Raw genomic sequence first — 20,361 nt, forward strand, 5'->3', positions numbered from 1 at the left:
AGAGAAAGAGAGAGTGAGAGAGTGCAAGTTCAAATGAGTTCAGTTGCGGAGAGATCACAAGGCAGATGATTACAAATCAAATCAATACAATCCTGTAAAGGGAAATTCACCTTAGACTCACTTTGAGCAATTTACTGTTTATTAACATAATAATGATTACACTGATTACAACCATTTAGATATACTTTATACAGCAACAGTGCTGATATGGTACCCATTAAACAAGGAACGTCAAACACACAAGCACACATGCACGCATCCACTACTGTGCACAGACAAAAGCAGGAACAGTGAATTTCTATGTAGAGCAAGAAAAAAAAAACACTTCTTTAATTTGCAGCAAATACACCAAAATACCTCGAGAATCTCCATCATCCCAGAATAGCTCGCCTGATGCTTGGTTGTTGTCATCTAGTGCAATGATCAAACCCATTGGAGAACGGCGACTGTGAGAGAACACACACTTTCTTCATCATCATCATCAGCAGCAGCAGCAACAGCAGCAACAGCCGCAGCAGCACACACACAGACTCACACACTCCCAACATCTTCTCAAGCACCATGAGCAGTGCCTCCAAAGTACAGATGGCTTTTTATTTTCACATAACATCAGAAACATCTGCTGTAGGAAGAAGAGCAAAGAGGATGTATACCATGTGCCTGTGTGTGCATATACCCATTCGCAATTTTCTGCTGCTAAACGAAAGCTACAGAAAGGATCGTACCCTTTACATGGATCATCTGAAGAAGAGGTGTGAGAGAGACACATTATCTGTGGGGAAGCGTCTCTCTAAAAGAGCCAAAAAACCCAAATCAAAATTCAGCCGATGTGCACATACTTGAGCGGGAGACCGTGAAGGAGCAGTTAAGGCAAAGAAACTGTGCCGACAGTGCAACAAAACAACAGGGACATTAAACAAATGGTGTCACACCGTGTGCTGTGAACACCCAGCATCCAGGCGAATGTGACTCGCAATAAAGGAGTGATGTGGAGGGATAGCTAGCCTAGCAACAGGAAAATAGAGGATCGATATAGGGGGATTCATTTTCTACCAGCAGTGGGTTCTGCAAAGTGGCAGGCTTGGATGCGTCATGGATGCCTTGGCCAATGAGATAAGGCCTCTTTTGTCTCATCACAGTAATACTGTAATTACAACCTACTGACTAAAAGTTAAACAGACCAGTGCCACTCCACTCCGAAGAAGCCTTGTGAAGCGATAGGTATCCCCCAAAGTTTCCATGTTGGAGAGGACAATTAGCCTCTTTCATCTCCCAGTACTGCTAATGGGGCTCTCTGCATGACATTCATTAGCTGTGAGTAATAAATGGCACCTTCCTCCATCTTGCAGCCCCATGGGACCGTTTGCCGCCAAAGAGAAGAGACACACTTGGAGCCAGGAGGGAAAAAAGGGGAAAGATGTTTGGGCCTTAGAAAATGGATGGGCAGGTGTTGTAGGAATGCTGAGTGTGAAAGAATGGAACACCACTTCAAAACGCCACTACTTCAAAGCAGTGGAACTTTTGAATTGCTTCCCTGCTATTAGCTGATGCAGTTGCTTGCTAATGAAGCCAGTTGTGCCCTTAAAGGAGCACGGTTACCTCTCACGCCGGTCATGTGAATTCCTAGTTAGAGAGTGTGTGGGGGGGCATGGCTACCTGTTGGTGGTAGTGACCGCAGGTCTTTGGGTAGGGAGGATGGCTCCGCCTCTAATGTGCAGGCCAAGCTTATCTGCTGGCAGATACATATCAACATGCACTTTGCGCTCCTTGATCCTCTCCCCCTGCAAGGCAACAAGCAATAATTCCATGAACACAATCCTCAGCCTCCATTCAGTCTACCCTGAGTGCAAGTTGTTTTCTTTAAATGAACCTTTGTCAACCTGACTGACTGAGATGCACCACAACAGCTCAGACACAAAAAGGCACAGGAATTCATTCTTTTATCTTTAAAGACCATCTTCACAGCATGTTATTAATGACTTTACTCTCCCCTCTTGTTCTCTGAGCCTGTTTCTTTTTTTTTTCTCTCTCTCTCTTTCTGTCCATTTCTCCATCTGCCTGTCTTCCCTTCTCTCTCCCTCTATTTCTCTCTCTCTCCCTCTATTTGTCTCTCCTATTTCTCAGAGCCCTTCCCCCTATTTCTCTGAAGGAGTCCATAAGTAATTCCAGATTTGATCTATCTCTCATTGCCATACAACTCCATACGGAGTGGCTCTTTTCACTACCCATCTATACGTCTACCCCTGCTGGGATCGCTTCTGACCCACAAGACATTCACTGTGGTTTTAACTGACAAGCCATTTCTCGGACACATACTCACACCCAAACACTCACACACATACACACACGCAAGCGCGGCCCTCCTAGACCTACCAAGAGGCACAACGTGGGGGGAAGCTTTAGTTCATCTTATCACCATATGTGATCAGTGGCTGTTAATCTGCTGGGGAAAGCACCAAGCACCCCGTGAAGAAGTTACTGTCTCAGAGATTGGCCCTGTCATTGGCTCGTAGTGTTAAAAATACGGCAGTGGTTTCCAGTCGAGATCCTAACTGGTTTGTAACTGGTCTGTGGATTTATGCGCTTCTAAATCTCCATCTCATTTAGAGTGTCACATTAAAAAGACAGCCTGAATCCCAGCCCTGCCCTATTTCAGGGAGAGTGCTTTACTAGGTCAAGATGAACGACTGAGTCATAAATGAGTTTAAAGAAAAGATCTTTTTTCAGCATCCTCAATCTAAGACCACTTTTAAAAGATAAAAGTTGATTTGTACAGAATTGAAGTGTGACATACAGAAAAATGCGTGTAATTCCCTATGGCTTATCCTGGTGTCTAATTCATTCTGAGCTAATATTAGTCACACAGTATGGAATCATATATGCTGAGGAACAACACAGAGCAGGAAGTAGCTGATTGAATGGAGAGAGTGAGAGAGAGAGACAGAGACAGAGAGAGAGTGAGAGTATGGAACAGGAAAGTCCGAAGGAGTGAGCAGATTCTTACCGTCTCATAGTTATACCATACAGCATCAGGAATATAGGCCTTCACTGTGTCTACACCCTGCAAAGGAAAGCAGGGAATGACAGAAACTGAGGATGGAAGCGTAAACAGATCGATGATGTACAAAAAGAACCACACATCTAGATCCAGTGTGTCAAGCCTAGCCCTGCCCCACTCATCCAAACCCCACCACCCTCCCCACACACACGGTATGCAAAACAAGCAATACTGAACATATACAAGTTCATGTATGAACGTGTCCCATATGCAGTTAAAAGTAATGAAGCGATTTGTATTGAAATTCTATTACCTGACATTGTTCAGAAAATCTGTTTGTTCATACTGGCAGCCAGAGATTGAGTGATAATGGAAGGACTAACACTGATGTAGTTTCTCCTCTCATGCTCCAGACAGATACAAGTACCAAACAAAAGACTTCCCATGCCAAAATATAATGATGCAATATGTCTTTTTTTTTTTTTTTATATTGAAAGCAAATTGCAACATACTCCATTTTAATTTTGGCAGATATCACAAAATGCCAAACATCTGCAAAGTGACTATTGGTTTAATCCTTTATATAATCTTCATTATGTAGGATTTAACATTTGGGATATATAATCTAGGATGTGTAAGGTATTTTCCAACCCCTGAATTTCTCCATTTTTACTCTGTCTCAGGTCCAGCCACACCTGAACCAAGCGAGAAAAGAATACTACAAGAATATTAAAAACTTTGGGACTATTGAATACTGAAAACTTCAGGAACACAGAACTACCCGTACAATGTAGCTGGCAGGTGGGACAAAGTGGAAATAATCATTGACAAGTGCACTGGCTGACACAGATATAAAACCTCAGCACAGGTCTCCATGATGGAGAAGCTCTGTGGAGATGAGTTGCCGTGGAAATAAGCTGCCACTTTAAACCAGAGCAACGGTGAGGGAGGAAAAAAAGCCAAACAGCAGGAGAAAGAAGCCAGTCACACCATCCAAACACCACAACGTTAGAAACCAAGGTTCAGCTGGGCTGCTCCGGATCTGCCAGTCAGACAGTGGAGATCATTAGAGGTACACTTGGGTAACTCAGTCATGAGTCAAAACGCCTGTTTAACACTTGGCCTCCTGAGTTCAGAAAAAAGCACTGGAATTTCAGTAATGGGTCACTGGGGGATGGGGATGCATATGGATTTTTCTGAGAGGAACTGTTAGAATCGGCTATCATTCTGCTTGACACAGGCCCCCTGGGACTGGAATAAACTCAGCACTGCCCTCATCTACTCCCACTCTTACTCGAAACCACTCTCAGACTTGTTCAATGCCTCTTGTGAGAACTTTCTCAAGCATCCGATATGAATGGGAATATTTATATCACACACACACACACACATGTATTTGTAACATGTGAGAGGCCATGATAAATTGGCAATTAATCATCCATTTTAACATGACCGCCATCTATCTCTAGCTCTAATTTCTTTGTAATGAGGTCAGGACTCTCATTAGAGAGAGAAGGAAGAATGGAGGAAAATGAAGAGAAAAAGAATCACCATCCTTCTCTAGTGTGTCCCAGTGGAGGTCACCATCACTGCCCCTGAGGGAGCAGAGAGTAGCTAAATAGCAAGGGCATGTTTATGTGTGTGTGAGAGAGACTGAGAGGAAAGAGCGACAGAGAGATAAGGGGGGCAAGAGGTGTGCGTGTGTGTGTGTGTGTGTGTGTGTGTGTGTGTGTGTGTGTGTGTGTGTGTGTGTGTGTGTGTGAGAGAGAGAGAGAGAGAGAGAGAGAGAGAGAGAGAGAGAGTGTGTGTTTTACATACTGCATCTAGCACAGGTGTGATGAGCAGATGGGCTCCCCACAGGAACTGACGGTCCACTGTCCAGGTTGCATTATCAGAGTAGAATCTGAGCAGTAGAAACAAAATGCGGATCTGCACAGGGCTGGAGAGTAACCCAGTCCATTCACTTCACTACTGTATGTAAAGACCTGCTCTAAATAGTTTACAATGAACTACACTAAATGTGTTTGCTTTGTTACTTTAGTTTTGGATGAGTTGAATGAGTCATTGGCATTTGAAGCCAGAGGCTCACTTACTCGTGCATAACGGGTCGCACCACGGTGTCTCCACTGACGTGGGCTTTGTAGAAGAGTGTGTAGAGATATGGCAGCAGGGTGTAGCGTATCTCCAGGTAGTGCTTTGAGGTTTTCACTACCGTAGAGTTAACTCCAAAGGCAGCTGGGTCCTGGGCCTACAGCAAGTTGAGGGGGGGTTGGAGGGGCAGAGTGGGGGAAGGGATTGGGGAGCAATGGAGAAAATCAGGGACAGAGAGCAGACAGGGTCAGACAGGGGTCAGACAGTGGAGCAGAAAATGTGTCGAAGAAAACAATTAATGGGATATAAAGAGGTCGGGGGCAAAAATAGCATAACAATTGTAAACTCCACCACAACTGACAACACTACCACCTATAAATCAGTAAAAAAAAAAAAAATGGATCCTGTGATTTCACTAGTTTTGTCCATGGATTCCTGGAGAGACAATGTATAGCCTCAAACCTTCTTTTTTCTTTTACCTAGGCCAGTCAGGATGTTATTATTAACTACTGAGGCTGTTCAGTTGGTGGCATCATAAAAAGAGAGGGCAAAAAAAAAACAAGGAACCACGGCAGTGGTCAAGGCTTTTAGGATCCTTTACTGTGGAATGGAGGCAAAACAGATTAAGCCAAAAACAGCTTTGTGTGGATGGAACACGCTGGGCCTTAGTGTGTGAATGCCACTGATGTGATCAGTGCCATGGAAGCCTTCAGTCTGCTGAAAATGGATTAGTTGCTCACTAAAAGGTCAGGTCTTTTTCATCTAATTTCACCATGAAAATCAGTTTCCATTCATCCTCATTTGCCCTCTTAAATACACAAGGCCATATCACATTTGTCCAAAGCTTCAGTTGTCTCCCTCATGCTAATCAAACAATTATGTTGGAAGGAAATAAACCATGAAAAAACAGTGTTTGAAGAGGAGGACACACATCATGTCATCACGTTTTCTTCTGAGATGAAGGCTGAAGTAATAACCCACATTGAGGTGCCACAAATCACAACAGTGGTACTCATAGGTTCTGAATACCAAACACTGAACACAGAACACCACAGTTGTTACAGGAAACAGATGTATAATGGAAAAGGAAAATGTAGCATAGCATTTGTTTGTAGCGTTACTCTGGACATGATAGATGTTTCAGTGCCATTGCGATTGCGCCATTGGTGGCATGTAAAGGGGAGGCCATACCTTGTAGCCCTGGGCGTTGTGGTTTCGGCTGAATGGATAGAAGGCGCCAACCTGCATCCAGCGACTGCACAACTCCTCAGTCGTGTTATCAAAGAAACCACAAATATCTGCACCAATCTGCCGAAGAAACAATGACCCTTTCTCACTGAAGAATTGCAATATGTTCAAGTAGTTTAAAAACAAAACAAAACAAAAATTATCACTAAAAACTTTTTCTATTAATGGAGGTGACAAAGGTTGAGGGTCAAGTCCATTCCTCACCCAAAAGGATTAGCACAATAATAGTTATTAGTAGCACTAATAACAGCACTACACTGAACTGTTAACATTACCCACCCAATAATTCATCTGTTTGACATGGCTGCCAGGTTGGACACTCCCTGGTAATTCGTTTGATGCTGCTTATGAAGAAGCCATTCGATTTCTATTTCCATCACGGCAGGGCTCAGCTGGAGCCCTTAGCTAGCCTCTTGCCTCTTTCTAAAACCTCTCCATATTTCACAGCAGGCCCATAGATAACACATTATGAAGACAAAAGCAACAGACGATCGATTTGGCCGGGGCTGAGGGGAAGTGAGTTAGCATAGTTTTTTTGTTTAAAGCCAGGCACTTAGCAGACCGCTCAATGACAAAGGATCAATTCAAACATCCTTTTTTGTCGTTGTGGATCAGGAGAGTCAGTGGACCTGCAGAAGCTAGACGAAAGGTGTCGAACACCGGGTCTCTCCGGGCCCTCCTTGTGCTCTTTGCAGCCGACGCCGAGCTGAGACTCGCTGTTACTTCGGCCTGCCCCCCTCCCCCCCAACCAAGACCCACTTCTGGCTCACCAGAAGCTAACCGTTATTTGTGCTCTGAGCATTACGAGAGGATCCCACGCTTACATAAGGGACACCGAAGAGGTTGAACTCCAGCATGCCTGTGATGGAAAACTTGATGTCATTCCAGTTGGCAGCGTTGTCACCCAGCCAGTGTCCTGAGTACTTGCCCACACCGGGGAAGGAAGAGCGGGTGAGGATGAATGAACGGTTGCCACCAAAAACTTGCCTGACCGCCCTGCAGGTAAACAAGTCAACATTTCCACAAAAAACAAGTCAACAATGCCACAAAACGGAGTGCTTTAGTGAACAGTGACAGAACAGCCAGGCATAGAGGCAGCAGGGGAACAGTTTTAAAAGTTGCACCAAAGAGAAAGAAATGAAGCAAAAATAGATCACTGAGCAAAATGAGTGCTGCTTAAAAGGGTGAGAAATGGGCGAGAAATGGATGAGTGTGTCACAGTCCATTCCTGCAAGTCCTGAAGGGTCCCAGCTGGCCAGCACGAGCCCAAAGAGAGGCATGCTCTCCACCGAGCCCCTGTGACTGAGCTCCCAGCTCAGCAGAGTGTTACGAGCCACCTGTGTGGTGTACACAGGAGTATGCTGACAGCACTCATGCATACTGGATTTCTCTCATAACTCTCATGAGTTATACCATCATTCCCTGTTGTTTTTGTCTATATCAATTATATGATGTTGCAATATTAATTTCATACAAATAGCATTGTGAATATGTATTGTAGTACTGTCATTTACATGTTTTTCTGCATCTTATTCTACACCTAGGTTATTTACTGACCTACTTGCTGTTATTCACAGGAACAACTGTTGCTGTTATCTCTGCATCCAACCAATTTACTACTTTTGCAGCTATTATTTGGAGTTTTCACAGTACTAAAGGTAAAGTACACTTCATTCTATCTCCAGCAAACCAACCCAAAACTAAAGTATCTAAAATTGTCAGAGAAGGGCTTACTTGTCTGTCGCCAGGACCATGGAGTAGCCATAGAGACTGTGTACATCATAGTGATTGCCCCAGGCCTGTTTAGCATCCATACATAAGGTCTTACTGTACAGTACTTTATCAAGGATGTCTTTAGAGAGAGAAAGAGAGAGAGAGAGAATGCTGACAAATGGACTGACAAATTTGACCAATCAAACTGACATGCATAGATGTCCATTGGGTAACCCAGGAGTGTCAAACATGGGTCCTGCAGAGTTTACTGTTTTCCCTGCTCTAGCACATTCAAATCAAGTAAAGAATGGAAGAATAACTATAGAGTACTCTACACAGGATGCAATTGTGACACTCCTATCATAATGTATGCACAGCCACATTGGACTTACTTGGAGTGAATGGGGGATAGTTGAGCGTATTGTCAGCACATCCTTTGTTGGAGCCTCTTACAAAACTGGCCACCTCGTTCATGTCCTTATAAATGAACAACAATTAGTTCTGCTTTGTAACCCTCTCTGTGGTAATTGTTAGGACATAAAACCACAAACTTTATAGAGACATTTATGAGGCTATTGATTTCAGTGAACATCATCAGCTGTTCCATAAGGTTATGAGCATGTACACAAACATACATATACACACTACTTTCTTTCTCTCTCTCTCTCTCTCTCTCTCTCTCTCTCTCTCTCTCTCTCTCTCTCTCTCACACACACACACACACATACACACACACATATTATTATATTACAGTTGTAAGTGTATACACACAAAAATCACTAATGTTGAATGATCACCTATTGTGGTCACCTTCATTTGGTACTACTTGGACTTGAATTCTTTTGTAGTTCATTCAACACAGCGATTTTACTGTGGGTTTTAAACTAATGTAATCAGTATCTCAGTTTTTGATAACCTCCAAATTATTTAGCCACATCCCCTTTTCATGCCCATGCCTTGTATCTAAGCATTTTTGCAAGTATATGTTTGAAATCTCTCCCTTCAAACATATACTTGCCTGAACAGTCACAAACTTTTACATTTTTCCCCCCTTCAGAACTGCTATTGTAATGATAGTTATCAATATATAAAGACACTTTAGTCAAAGCATTCTTAAAAATGCTTTGGAATTTACACCAGCTTTAATGGAGTGCAACTCATGCCTAACGTATGCAAGGTAAGTAACGTAAGGCTCTAGGTACCTTATATTAAGACCTAGTGTCTTTATAGTGGAAAATGAATGGCCAATAAAACCTGCAAAGGGTGATAGATAGGATAGATCCAGTAACCCAGAACACAGATTCCTCATTCAGATTCCCTCTTTGGACTTTTGGTTACTTACAATCCAGATTGCATCGTGCTTCACTTCTTTATGGAACATGCTGATTTCATCAATCCACCAGTCAATGCATGCCTGGTTGGTGTAGTCAGGGAACACAGTTTCTCCAGGCCAGACCTGCCCACAAGGCAAGACACAAAATCTATCACAGACATGCAGAGGAACTTCCAGTCCTTGTTAATCTTTAATACAAATGGCAATCCTCATTCCTGTCCACTCTTTCCATTGTTCTCTCTCTCTCTCTGTCATTCTCCTCTTACACCTCTTTGTTCACTTGTCTTCTACAAGACCCGGTTGAGCTCTTTTCTATTCATATCCAGTCGAGCATGCAGTGCAAACGGTGCATTAACACTAAGCATGCATCTGAATGCCCTTGATTTTCCATGTCCAAATCACTTCCATATCAGAACACAAAAATGCCGGCCTTGTTGCTTCTGCCGTTTTAGTTGGGTTTTTTTTCAAGCTTTGGTATTTTTGCACCGGTTACTTTCCACTTGCTCGACACACATTCCCTCCTTCCTTCCGCAATCACTCTGAGAAGCAAAGTGCTGTAAGATTACATTTTAATGCGAAATCAATGCATGTGTTGACCACCAGAAAAACAAACAAAAAAAAACAAACTAAAAAAAACAAAACAATGGACTCTCTGTATGGTCAGGCAAATGATCACAGCTGCTATGTTTTATAGTGCTGAGAGAGCTATAGAGTCTGTGTCAGGAATATAACTGGAACACCTTATTGGTCATTACACATGTGGCTGGCATGTGCACGAGCTGTCATAAAACAGGTGCACTTCACATAAGTCCTTATCAGCTGCCAAAATGACCGTCTGAGAGTTAATGTCCTTCAGTTAATCGATTAGTATTTGAGCAACAAACACAACTTCAGTGATCGCATCCCACTATTTATAGCCATCAAGTTTACGTTTTATGGAAAATAACATTTTAAAATCAAGGGGAATTCCCCATGGTGCTACTTGATGAGCATTCAGAAGTGGTGCCAGATGAACAGTTTGCACTCCTCGTTAGATGGTTTTCAGATCATTCGTTATCGGCCTGCATGTTTAGAACTCTAAGCCGGAGTGGTCATCTTGACTGCTGTTTACCTCTCCCACTAGTGGGGTCTTGCCATCCGATTCAGTGATCCAGGCCTTCATTCGGTTTCCCCGGTCATAGGGCCCATATGGGCCGCTAATTAACTTTTTGGTGGATATGGCAGGATCCTGGCAAAAAGAAAGCACATTAGCAGCTCCAATACGAACATGGTTTCCTCTCTCTCACTAGCCATTCATCAAGCCAGCCAGCACAGGTGTGAGAGGATTTTCTTTCTTTCTTATTTTTTTTTTTCTTTTTCGTCTAATAGCCTCTCTCCACAGACATAGCAAAAAGTTAATGGGCCAACTAAAACAGCAACAGCAACTAAAAACAGAGTGACTCACCAATATCGGAATGTATTTCTGTCCATGCTCATGCATATAGTCAGCAAACTGTGGCAGATCCTTGAAATTCATCATATCATACGTGAAGTCCTTTTTGTTCTCCATGTAGTCTATATCAGTGTACTGGACGTCCTGGAACAGGCGGCACAGGAGAACAAATGAGAGAGCGTCTGTCCTCTTTATCTCCTTCCCTGGCATTAGTGTCCCGTGGGCCTCAGCCTTGATGCATAGCGCGGTCATAGCTTGCTGTTTATACTGGTGCTCAAGCGCATGCACGCTGCTGTCTGCCTTTGATTACGCTGGCACTATCCCCCCCCCACCAGAAAGCCTCAGCAGATGGTGAGATGCTCCTGCCAGTTCTTTGTAAATGCTAATCAGATGGAGACACATTAGCCCGGCTTGCTAATGCCCTCTTTGTTTAAATCACATCATGCACTGTCCTTCAGCGCATCTTACAGCAATTACGTGGGAAGCATTAGGTGTGTTGGACCCCGCGTGTGACGTGGCTGCATTTTTTAACACATTTTTTGAGCGCAAGGCACTAAGGGAATTTGAGAAGCAACTCCTGTTTGGATGTTAGGAGGAATTTCCTGGAAGGGGGCTTGGGCCAAGCTTGCTGGCACTTACATAAGGCAGACCGATTGCACGATTGCGCTCCACTGTTTTCTTTACTTCCTCCAGGCTGCCATAGTCCCATCGAGAGAGCTGGAAGCCCAGGGACCAGTACGGGGGGATAGTTGGTCTGCCAACCAGCTGGAGACACAGACACAATGCACACAACATGATATAAACACACAAGACATCAGCTCCAACTGTTTAGAGTTACACAAAAATCTAGAACTGTGAAGGTTATGTCCAGCTGAATGTTCCTTATTGCTAAATAGAATGCAATGCTCATATCTTGATAATTGAATAGAAATATTAAGAATGTATCGTGCATCTCTGGTACTATAGACACTTTACCACTGTGTACAGTGATTATTACTGATTAAAAATCTATAAAATGCTATACAGCATAGACCACCAAGAACAGAATTTGTCACTTGATTAGTTTTTCATTCCTCAGGAGAACAACATGACCTCAAACTGCTTTACTAAGCTCCTGTGACATTGTTACAAACAGCTGATTTTTTTTTTCAACAGACCTAACAGGACAAAAGACATCGGGTAGAAGACCATACCAAATGAGTTTAAATCAGGTTTTAGTTCTTAAGAGAGGGTGACAGTACATCTTGTACACTTTACATTCATGTGTGGGTTGTAATCTACCACTGCTGGTACCAACATTGTGCTAAAAAGACTGACTTCACTCACTCTGCCAAAGCCTTAGATCCTTCTTTCATGGAAAAATGTGAATAATTTATCAACTGGGTACATTTTATATTAGCTTTCAATAAATTAAGAAATAAAAGCTTAGTATTTGATTTGTGTAGGCGACTGTATGCTGAGAGGAGTAGCCAGCTGCCACGGTCTGCGCTGTATCTGACCATGGTGAACTCCTGTACGATAGCTTCAGGTGTGTCTCCAAGCATGATGTAGAAGTCCAGCACCCCTCCGATGGTCCTGTAGGTCACTGCCGGTGCTGGCTGGAGAGTTACATCTGCAAAAACATGCATCGATGAATACATTACATCGGTCTTTTCTCACCTACTTACAGATACATCCCCCACCACAAACTGAATAAGTTCAAGGTTGCCGCTAGTGGCAAGGGGCATGATGCCATTAAAAGCCAAATACAAAAGCACATCCACTCATGAATGTCAAGGCTTGTGTCTACACAGGCTACCTGTGTCAAATGGAATCACAGATGTGGCAGGGAAACACGTGCTATGAATTCCTGTGCTTCGTGCTCGATAAGCCTCGATGGCCTTTCGACTTCCTTATTCAATTTTTCTCCTGTGGTTGAGTGATTATTGCTGTGTATGTCCTGGGCTTTCTAAAGCGATTACAGTGCATTAGTGTGCTCGGATTCGCTTACCCATGGCGTTGCTGTTCATTAAGAAAACGCCAAAGGATTTTCCACTCTCATCCTCCAAGCATGTGAAGTAGGGGTAGTGACCATATAGGTTGTGAGTACCCTGAGGAGAGGGACAAGAAACACATGAAGCCTGAGAACAAAACCTCAAACTCATTGTCATGTTGTTGGTTTTTTTTAGAGAGTTTTACTTTGTGCTGGAGCTTACCACCTTCAAAAAACATGACCTCAGCTTAGAAGCATGGCGTCAACGGCTGTGTCTCACAGCTTGGAAAGGCGTCTGGGGCTAAGCATGTTTACCTATGGGTTGTCGTTTGGGTATTACTTAGTATGCTTCTTTGCCTGGCTGTTTGTCTGTCCGTCTGTGTGCATAACTGTTTTTCTGGCTATGTACGTGTTTCCCCACTTACGCCGTTGGGAAAAGCATCTCTTGTAAAGATAGGCCACGTCTTCCAGTCGACACTATGACGGAAACTCTGGTGCACATGCTCCCCAAGCCCATAGATATTGTCCGAGGCGAGCTTAGCAGAAAGCTGCAGATACTGATCAGCAAATACTAGGGGACCCATGCTAGTGTCAAACCTGAGAACGAGAGAGGGAGGGTAAAAGAGTGGAGAGACATAAGGGTGAGCTGGTGAGCTTCTGCCATGACTGATAAGAAAAAAAAAACAAACTTTGCATTCCCTATAGACAGAATACCCTATATCTTTGCCTTTGAAGCAACAAACTTCAATTTCTCTGGTGCTATCTGGAAACAGGTTTGATCTGGAAAGCTAAAAATAAATTAACAACTTGTTACGTTGTGACATTTATTAATTATTGCTGATACATTTCACAATGTCACAGTGAGTGGTCCAATAACCATTAGCAGTCATTACAATTATAATACTTCATGAGCCTAGGCAGTTCCCCACTATTACTCTTCATGGAGCGGTGTGTAAGTTCAAAAAGTAAAAAACCTTGCTATTATTTTATATCACGCAATTGGTTTCATTAATTTATTCTATCTGGAGTCTAAGTAGCAAATCCAAGTGGTTGGAACAAAAAACCTGATGAAGAATTTTACTTTCTGAACCTTGACTGTCCACCTTTGTCCTGCTGGGCAAAGGTGCAGTTCCCTTTGCATGCAGTTCTGTCATGTCACAAACCACATGACAGATCCGTATGAAGTGGAGGAACTGAAGACAAGAGCCAGATCTGAGATTCCAAGGTTGTGTTCTCATTACATAACCACGGCAAACTACTTTCCATACGTTCACAAGTAAGGCACCAGCCAGCCCCACTAAATATTGCAGCTATGGATCGTGTGCAAAGGGCACATTAATAAGACCTAATTGTGTCGCCTGGTTCTGGAAGCACTGACTCCCCTAATGGCGGCACGTCTGGGTGAGTATGAGTGACACGCCTATAATCACTCTGTCTCTCCCTGGCACTGACTGACAGCCAGTAGCCCAAACAAACGAAGCCATTCTTACAAAATAATGCATAGCAATGAGCTCAGCGCATAAACCAAGAGCCCACATGAGGATGAAATACAGTATGACATTAATGTCAGCTAAGTACTGTTATTATTATTTCTTCTCTTGACATAGAGAAGTCATAAGCAGTGATTCACAGTGATTTGGGAGTGATCTCAACACTTGATGTGTGCTCTCAAGCACGGGAAATGAGGAGTGGAAAGGGGGAAACGGCCTGTCTGCTAGCGAGAGGTGCGCTGTGGTGAGAACAGACTACATCCACACAAGTGGCACATTCTACACTCCCTAGGAGAGCTTGAGGACCTCATCTACAATGGTAGAAGTTTTATTTGAATGGATGGATAAGTAAACATACAAACAAATAAACTAAAAAAGTAATAAACTATTAATGGATAAAAAGGTTACCCTAAAAAAGTTACAGTGGATATATTTTTAACTACTCTTTCTGGGACACATTTCATTCCTGTCATACCTGGAATATGACTTAAAGGAAGACTTTACAGGAGAGGACAAGTGAGGCTGGGGGAAGCACTTACAGGACTTTTTTGGTTGATGCCCTTCGAATCCTGACCCCAAACGGATTGTCAAGCAGTTCCAGCTCATAGTTCAGGGGTCCAGTTGGGGAGCTGGACTGGGATTGCACATGCTCATGAGGAACTTCAAACCTGGTCTGTTTTGCATCAGTGATCTGGAGGATGAAAGCGAACGAATCTTTTTATCGTGAAGTTAAAAGTTCTATTTCAAGTGACCATGTTGTTAATGTTAGCCAGAGCTCTGCTATTACCCATGGTGACCTTTGTTTCCTGTGGAGTTACCTTTTACAGTTGTATAACCTAATAGCTTAACACAAAGCTTCTTTAGCTACTTGTGGTGAGACTGACAGTAATGACAATGTAAGCATTAAACTGAAAGCACCTAAGCTAAAATAGAATGGCTACCCATTGACCCAGGAGCTGAGATGCTGTCAAGCATTACATTAGCTAACTATAGAAGCATTACACTAGCTAACTTGTTTTCTGAGAAGAAAGTAACAATTTGTATGTCTCATATTACATTTTATACTCCACCACTGCCCTACCACTGTGTACCCTATATATCCTATTTTGTTGTTATATTTTGTGTGTGTGTGTGTGTGTGTGTGTGTGTGTGTGTGTGTGTGTGTGTGTGTGTGTGTGTGTGTTTGAGGGGAAGGGGCACATGGACAGGTTTGATAAACATACCTTGAATCTGAGGCGGTTTTCTGTCTGCATTTCAGCTGTGAAAGACAGCTCCAGAATGTCGGCCCCAAACATAGATGGGGCTTCCTTTCTCTCCAACCAGGCCTCCAGTCCTGCAAAATATTTAAGTGTGTTTTAAACTTCTTCTATCCATATCTTCACATAGAAATAAGCCCAGGTAAGCCGGTACTTCATATTTCATATAACCAGTGTATGTGATTTGATTCAATGATTTAGGCCCAGGAACCACCAGCTAATCTATTTAATCCATGAAGTGTGAAATGGTATGTAGCTAGCACTCTGTAAAGCACACTGGGGGAAAAGTAAGGACTGGACTCACGCGTGCTACTGGGCTGGCTTTTCCTGACCACAGTGTAGCCATGGTTACTGGAGAAGAAGCACCAGGGCACATTCGACAGGCCCAGAGGGCTCCAGCAGCAGCCTCTCTCAAAGCACCTCTCCTGGAGGACCCGGGAAGAGCAGTTAGTAAAGGCCCAGTGGCCAGACACCAATTATATGGCAAAAGCCCAATCCTCCTGTAACACCTATACCATTTACATTTGCAGCATTTTGCAGATGCCTTGCCTGTAATGACTTACAAAAGTGCTTTGCACTCTCTGTCAAAAACATATTCTCATGCTGACATAAATAGGTTAGTGTCAAGAATACTAGCAGGCTAAAGCCCTAGATAGAGCAGGACCTTTTAAAGGACAGTAAAGCGTTTTTGGGGTTTTTTTGGAATATTGTTTTAGTGCATATTTACTAGGTTCCCAGTCACCCAATGAAGAAGTGAGTCTTCAGTCATCATTTGAAGACAACCAGTGTTTACAGTATTGAACAACCTCTTGAAGTGTTCATTTGTGTCTAGCAGGACTCAACTACTGTAGGTGTTAAACAATGAGAGAATTTTCTATGCATGTCTATTGGTCTTGATACCAGATGCCTTGAGTTTTTCGAGCAAGGATACAAGTGTGGTTACGAGAAAGATTGATTTTGGAAATTAACATTGAGGTATTTGATTGGGTGCAATGCTAGCCACCACTTGTCTGTCAGCAGAGAGTTCTGTCAAAGGTTTACTACCCAGATGAATCCTTGTGTTAACTAAATGGCTCTGTCTTTAGCACTCTCACCCTTATAATACCTTTCATAATGACAAGTTGAAATAAATTGTATTGGATATTATGCACGGATTCACGTCCAACTTAGATTCATTCAAGAAACTAATTTGAAGTGATTCAGAGCTTTTGTTTAATGTTTCTGATCTGCAGACTTTGAAATTACTGTCACCATTAGGGCTGGTTCCACTGTGGTAATATTACAACCAACTAGCTGTGCCCTTGGGTGCCATTTGTCAAATGAGGATGAATCTCATTAAATCCCACTCCATATATGGAAGTGAAGAAATAAATGGCAGATGTCCCTAAATAAAGATGATGGTTAGTTGAATCCAAGCTATATTTTACCACATGGAATTCAATATAAAGCCCAACCTAAATAAGGATTCCATTTATTATCCATATTAAATATCCACATTTAGTAGGAAGACCAAATGTGGAAATAATTACATGTTGCACGATTCCCTGCTGAACCTTGTTAACCATATACCCTAAGTTTGAAATGATTGGTAACTGTATACCCTAAGTTTGGAATTGTTACTATAGCAACAATAACAAAAATATCACCAACAACAATAATAATATCATAATAATACATAAATGCTAATAAAAATAACAAAAATAATTTTTCAAGAATTTTGTAATGCACAATATTTTTGTAAATGCTTGAAAATGTACTTATTGAAACAAATCAATAATTTCAAACTCAATTATTCATTTCACTGTTAGTGTAGATGTAGGCAATGGTTCAAAATCAGGCTCTGTTACATCATGTACAGACTGCTAATGATATCTAGTTTGGAGTTTACCTCGGATGCACCTGCCTCCGGAAAACAATCCACTCTTTCTGCCAGCAAAATGTTTGGACACTCTGGAGTGACTACTGTTGGGAGTACAACATCCTCTGACTCTGTGAATCATGAGACAGAGTGTCAATATGCAATATCTAACTAAAGCAACTGTAATAACTGAAGCTGTTGTGAATCGCTCATTGCTTTGTGGTCTACTGCATAGGGGTCAGCACAATCCTCCAGAGTGTTTGATAGCAAATGTAGCACTTTGATAGTTTAGTCATGACATTCGGGAATAAACATCACAGTGGTAATTTAGTATGAAAATGATGCAACACGTGGGCCAGGTAAACTTAAATAGCTGGATTTTGTTAGTTAGAAATAAACAAAGGTAAGCAAAATAAAAATGATGATGAATGAATGAATTCATTCATTCATTAATGAACCAACCAGTAGCCTATATCCACATGGATTGAAGTGGATAACAGCATAAATCTGCATTTATTAATGAGAAAAAACACATCAAAACATTCTGCAAAATTGTCCAACATATATGTTTTTTCTTTAGAAGGAGTAGCCATCTCCCTGTAGTGAGACCTTTCCATATATGAGTCATTTAGGTAAAGTAATACTTGTCTTGCACCATTTTTATTATTCGGCACAACCCCCCCCCCCCCCCCCCCCCCAAAAAAAAAAAGAAAAAAAAGTTATTAAACAAAATATGCAAATCCACGTGGCCTTAAACAACTCTGTGGATTGCTTCATGAATTATGTATTGCTGTCTGTCCAGGTTAATCCAAGGTTGTTTACAGCTGTGGAATAACTCCCCTCCCAATCATCAAGGCCACAATTTCGAAGGTTTAAATCTATCAAGCTTGACCAATATCAGGGCTTCAAATTATGATTGAGGGTGACAGCTGTCATAATAACTGTATCTGTCTGGGTACTTGGACAAGTGTTCTTGTGTCTATGTAAGTCCCTGGGCTATATGTATGCATAAGAACCATAATGCTCTCGGGTGTCCCACTTCATTTAGTGTCCTTCATGACAGATAGACTCAACATATTTTTCATGCCTTTAAAGAACATCAAAAACCCAAATATATGACCCCTCTTTGAGGAGATGGCCTTATTTGTTGTTTTGTTGTCCAAGAAAGACGATTGTTTTTGGTCTATTGGGTTGCTAAATCATATGAGTTTCATGAATGTTTTTAAGGAAAAAAACGAAGAATAAAGAAAAGACAAAATGGAAACTTGAGCTTTATTAGAACATCTAAATTGTTCTAAGGTGAGGAGGCACTTAATACTCACGCTCTCCTGTGGCCAGAACAGCTATCAGTGCAACAGCAACCACTAGCACCATGATAAACATCACCATCAGGGTGATCTCTAATCCAGAGAATTTCCTCTTCCCCATCTAACACAGATGCAGTCACACACATGTCAGCAGAACATGCAGAACACTTAAATACTATATGCATAAAATCTGTTAGACCATTCGGCTGTGAGCGCTAATTACTCTCTGGTGCAAAATAAGTGTACATAGACGCTTGTAACACCTATTTCCAATGACAATAAACAGTGGCAAATCATGCAAAAAACTAAAATATTGTCTACCCCCCCCCCCCCCCCCCCCATTGTTGGAAGCTGGTTTGATGGAACCCATTCAGATGTGTGTATGTGTAACAATATTACCTCCAGTCAATTTCACTCTAAATTCTCAATCATCCTTTAAGTGCACTAGAGAATAAAGAGGATGCTATCTGTTTTTTCTGTCTCTCCTTTCTTTCCCACTCACGTTTTATGTCAAATAGGAGTTTTACATATTTTTAAATAGTATATACAGAGGAACTCTGCTGCACTTGACAAGAACAAATCCTTTGCTAAACTAAAACTAAATCTAATAGCAGATTATCAGTCTTTTAATTCACTTCACAAGAGTCAAATTTGAGGCCAAAAGTAGCAAACTTTTATTTTAGAGAAAATGCATCAGATTATATTTTCCTTTTTTTCATAGGTGTAGAGACATTTCATAGATACAGGCACATCTCCTGTTACAGTAATATCATTTGCATGGCATCTGTTTGAAAACCACTTCTACACTGAAAAAAAATAAATCAGGTTTTATACTAGTCCTACCTTTGCTGATCGCTCTGTCGTTCTTGCAAAATTCTAGATGAGATCACAGCAACCCAGCTGAGAAGGAACAAAGTTCCCCCAGAGAGTTCCTCTTGATCTAATGTTGCTCTTTTATCCAGAACCTTCTGATAAGTAAGGACTGATGTAATGATATTGTGTGTGGGCGTATATATGTGTGTGTGTGTGTGTGTGTGTGTGTGTGTGTGTGTGTGTGTGTGTGTGTGTGTGTGTGTGTGTGTGTGTGTGTGTGTATTCTGCTTGTGGGAGTGGCAGTGTGTGAATGTTAAGCAATTTCCCATGAGAGTTTGAGTGTTGTGAAAGTTCAGGAGAGCTACTTTTTAGAGAGAAAGAGAGAGAGTGAGAGAGAAAAAAACTTTTCTGTTTTTACACTTGAACAATTTCTTTGTGTACTACTGGCAGATATACGCACAGATAATATATTAACCAGATGGAACTCACCTTGTAAGACATGTAAATATTTCTTGCTGTAATATCTCTTGTCATGCCAAATATTTAAAGGGTGATTAAGACTCGGTATGTGTTGCAAGCATTCATCTTCCTGTTATATTATTTCACAATGACTGTACAGCTATAATTGAAGTGAACATCAGTGGTAATTTTCACAAAATGTAGCCAATTTCTGGTTGAATCCTTTTCTGAATCAGGAAGTGCTTTTCTGAATTGTTTTGCTCTACATTCATGTTGAAATAAGTGATTTTCTCAAAAAAAATGTTGTTGAATCTAATGAGAACTCTTCAGTAAAATGCTTCAAAAGAATGATTACAATATATTGGTTTCAAGAGACAGCCAGCAGAAGCTG

At 41.8% G+C, this 20,361-nt stretch overlaps 1 protein-coding gene across 2 annotated transcripts in view; it reads right to left on the minus strand.

The window, feature by feature from the left end:
- Window positions 1–19,663, minus strand: part of si (sucrase-isomaltase (alpha-glucosidase)) — a 37,608-nt gene extending 17,945 nt beyond the window's left edge. For both annotated transcript variants that reach the window (XM_035525361.1, XM_035525362.1), the window contains exons 1-22: window positions 19,542–19,663; window positions 18,714–18,819; window positions 17,422–17,522; window positions 15,838–15,958; window positions 15,501–15,610; window positions 14,817–14,968; window positions 13,213–13,384; window positions 12,806–12,905; window positions 12,315–12,427; window positions 11,455–11,580; window positions 10,828–10,959; window positions 10,495–10,611; window positions 9,393–9,506; window positions 8,443–8,527; window positions 8,072–8,189; window positions 7,162–7,333; window positions 6,281–6,397; window positions 5,092–5,246; window positions 4,817–4,901; window positions 3,005–3,061; window positions 1,657–1,781; window positions 358–446 (exon numbers count right to left, since the gene is read on the minus strand). In XM_035525361.1, coding sequence (XP_035381254.1) covers window positions 358–446; window positions 1,657–1,781; window positions 3,005–3,061; window positions 4,817–4,901; window positions 5,092–5,246; window positions 6,281–6,397; window positions 7,162–7,333; window positions 8,072–8,189; window positions 8,443–8,527; window positions 9,393–9,506; window positions 10,495–10,611; window positions 10,828–10,959; window positions 11,455–11,580; window positions 12,315–12,427; window positions 12,806–12,905; window positions 13,213–13,384; window positions 14,817–14,968; window positions 15,501–15,610; window positions 15,838–15,958; window positions 17,422–17,522; window positions 18,714–18,819 — 2,467 coding nt within the window. In that variant the 5' untranslated portion in view covers window positions 19,542–19,663. The remainder of the gene's footprint in view (window positions 1–357; window positions 447–1,656; window positions 1,782–3,004; window positions 3,062–4,816; window positions 4,902–5,091; window positions 5,247–6,280; window positions 6,398–7,161; window positions 7,334–8,071; window positions 8,190–8,442; window positions 8,528–9,392; window positions 9,507–10,494; window positions 10,612–10,827; window positions 10,960–11,454; window positions 11,581–12,314; window positions 12,428–12,805; window positions 12,906–13,212; window positions 13,385–14,816; window positions 14,969–15,500; window positions 15,611–15,837; window positions 15,959–17,421; window positions 17,523–18,713; window positions 18,820–19,541) is intronic.
- Between the last annotated feature and the right edge of the window lie 698 nt (window positions 19,664–20,361).

Source organism: Electrophorus electricus, chromosome 4 (genome assembly GCF_013358815.1).
Source record: "Electrophorus electricus isolate fEleEle1 chromosome 4, fEleEle1.pri, whole genome shotgun sequence".
Taxonomy (NCBI): Eukaryota; Metazoa; Chordata; class Actinopteri; order Gymnotiformes; family Gymnotidae; genus Electrophorus; species Electrophorus electricus.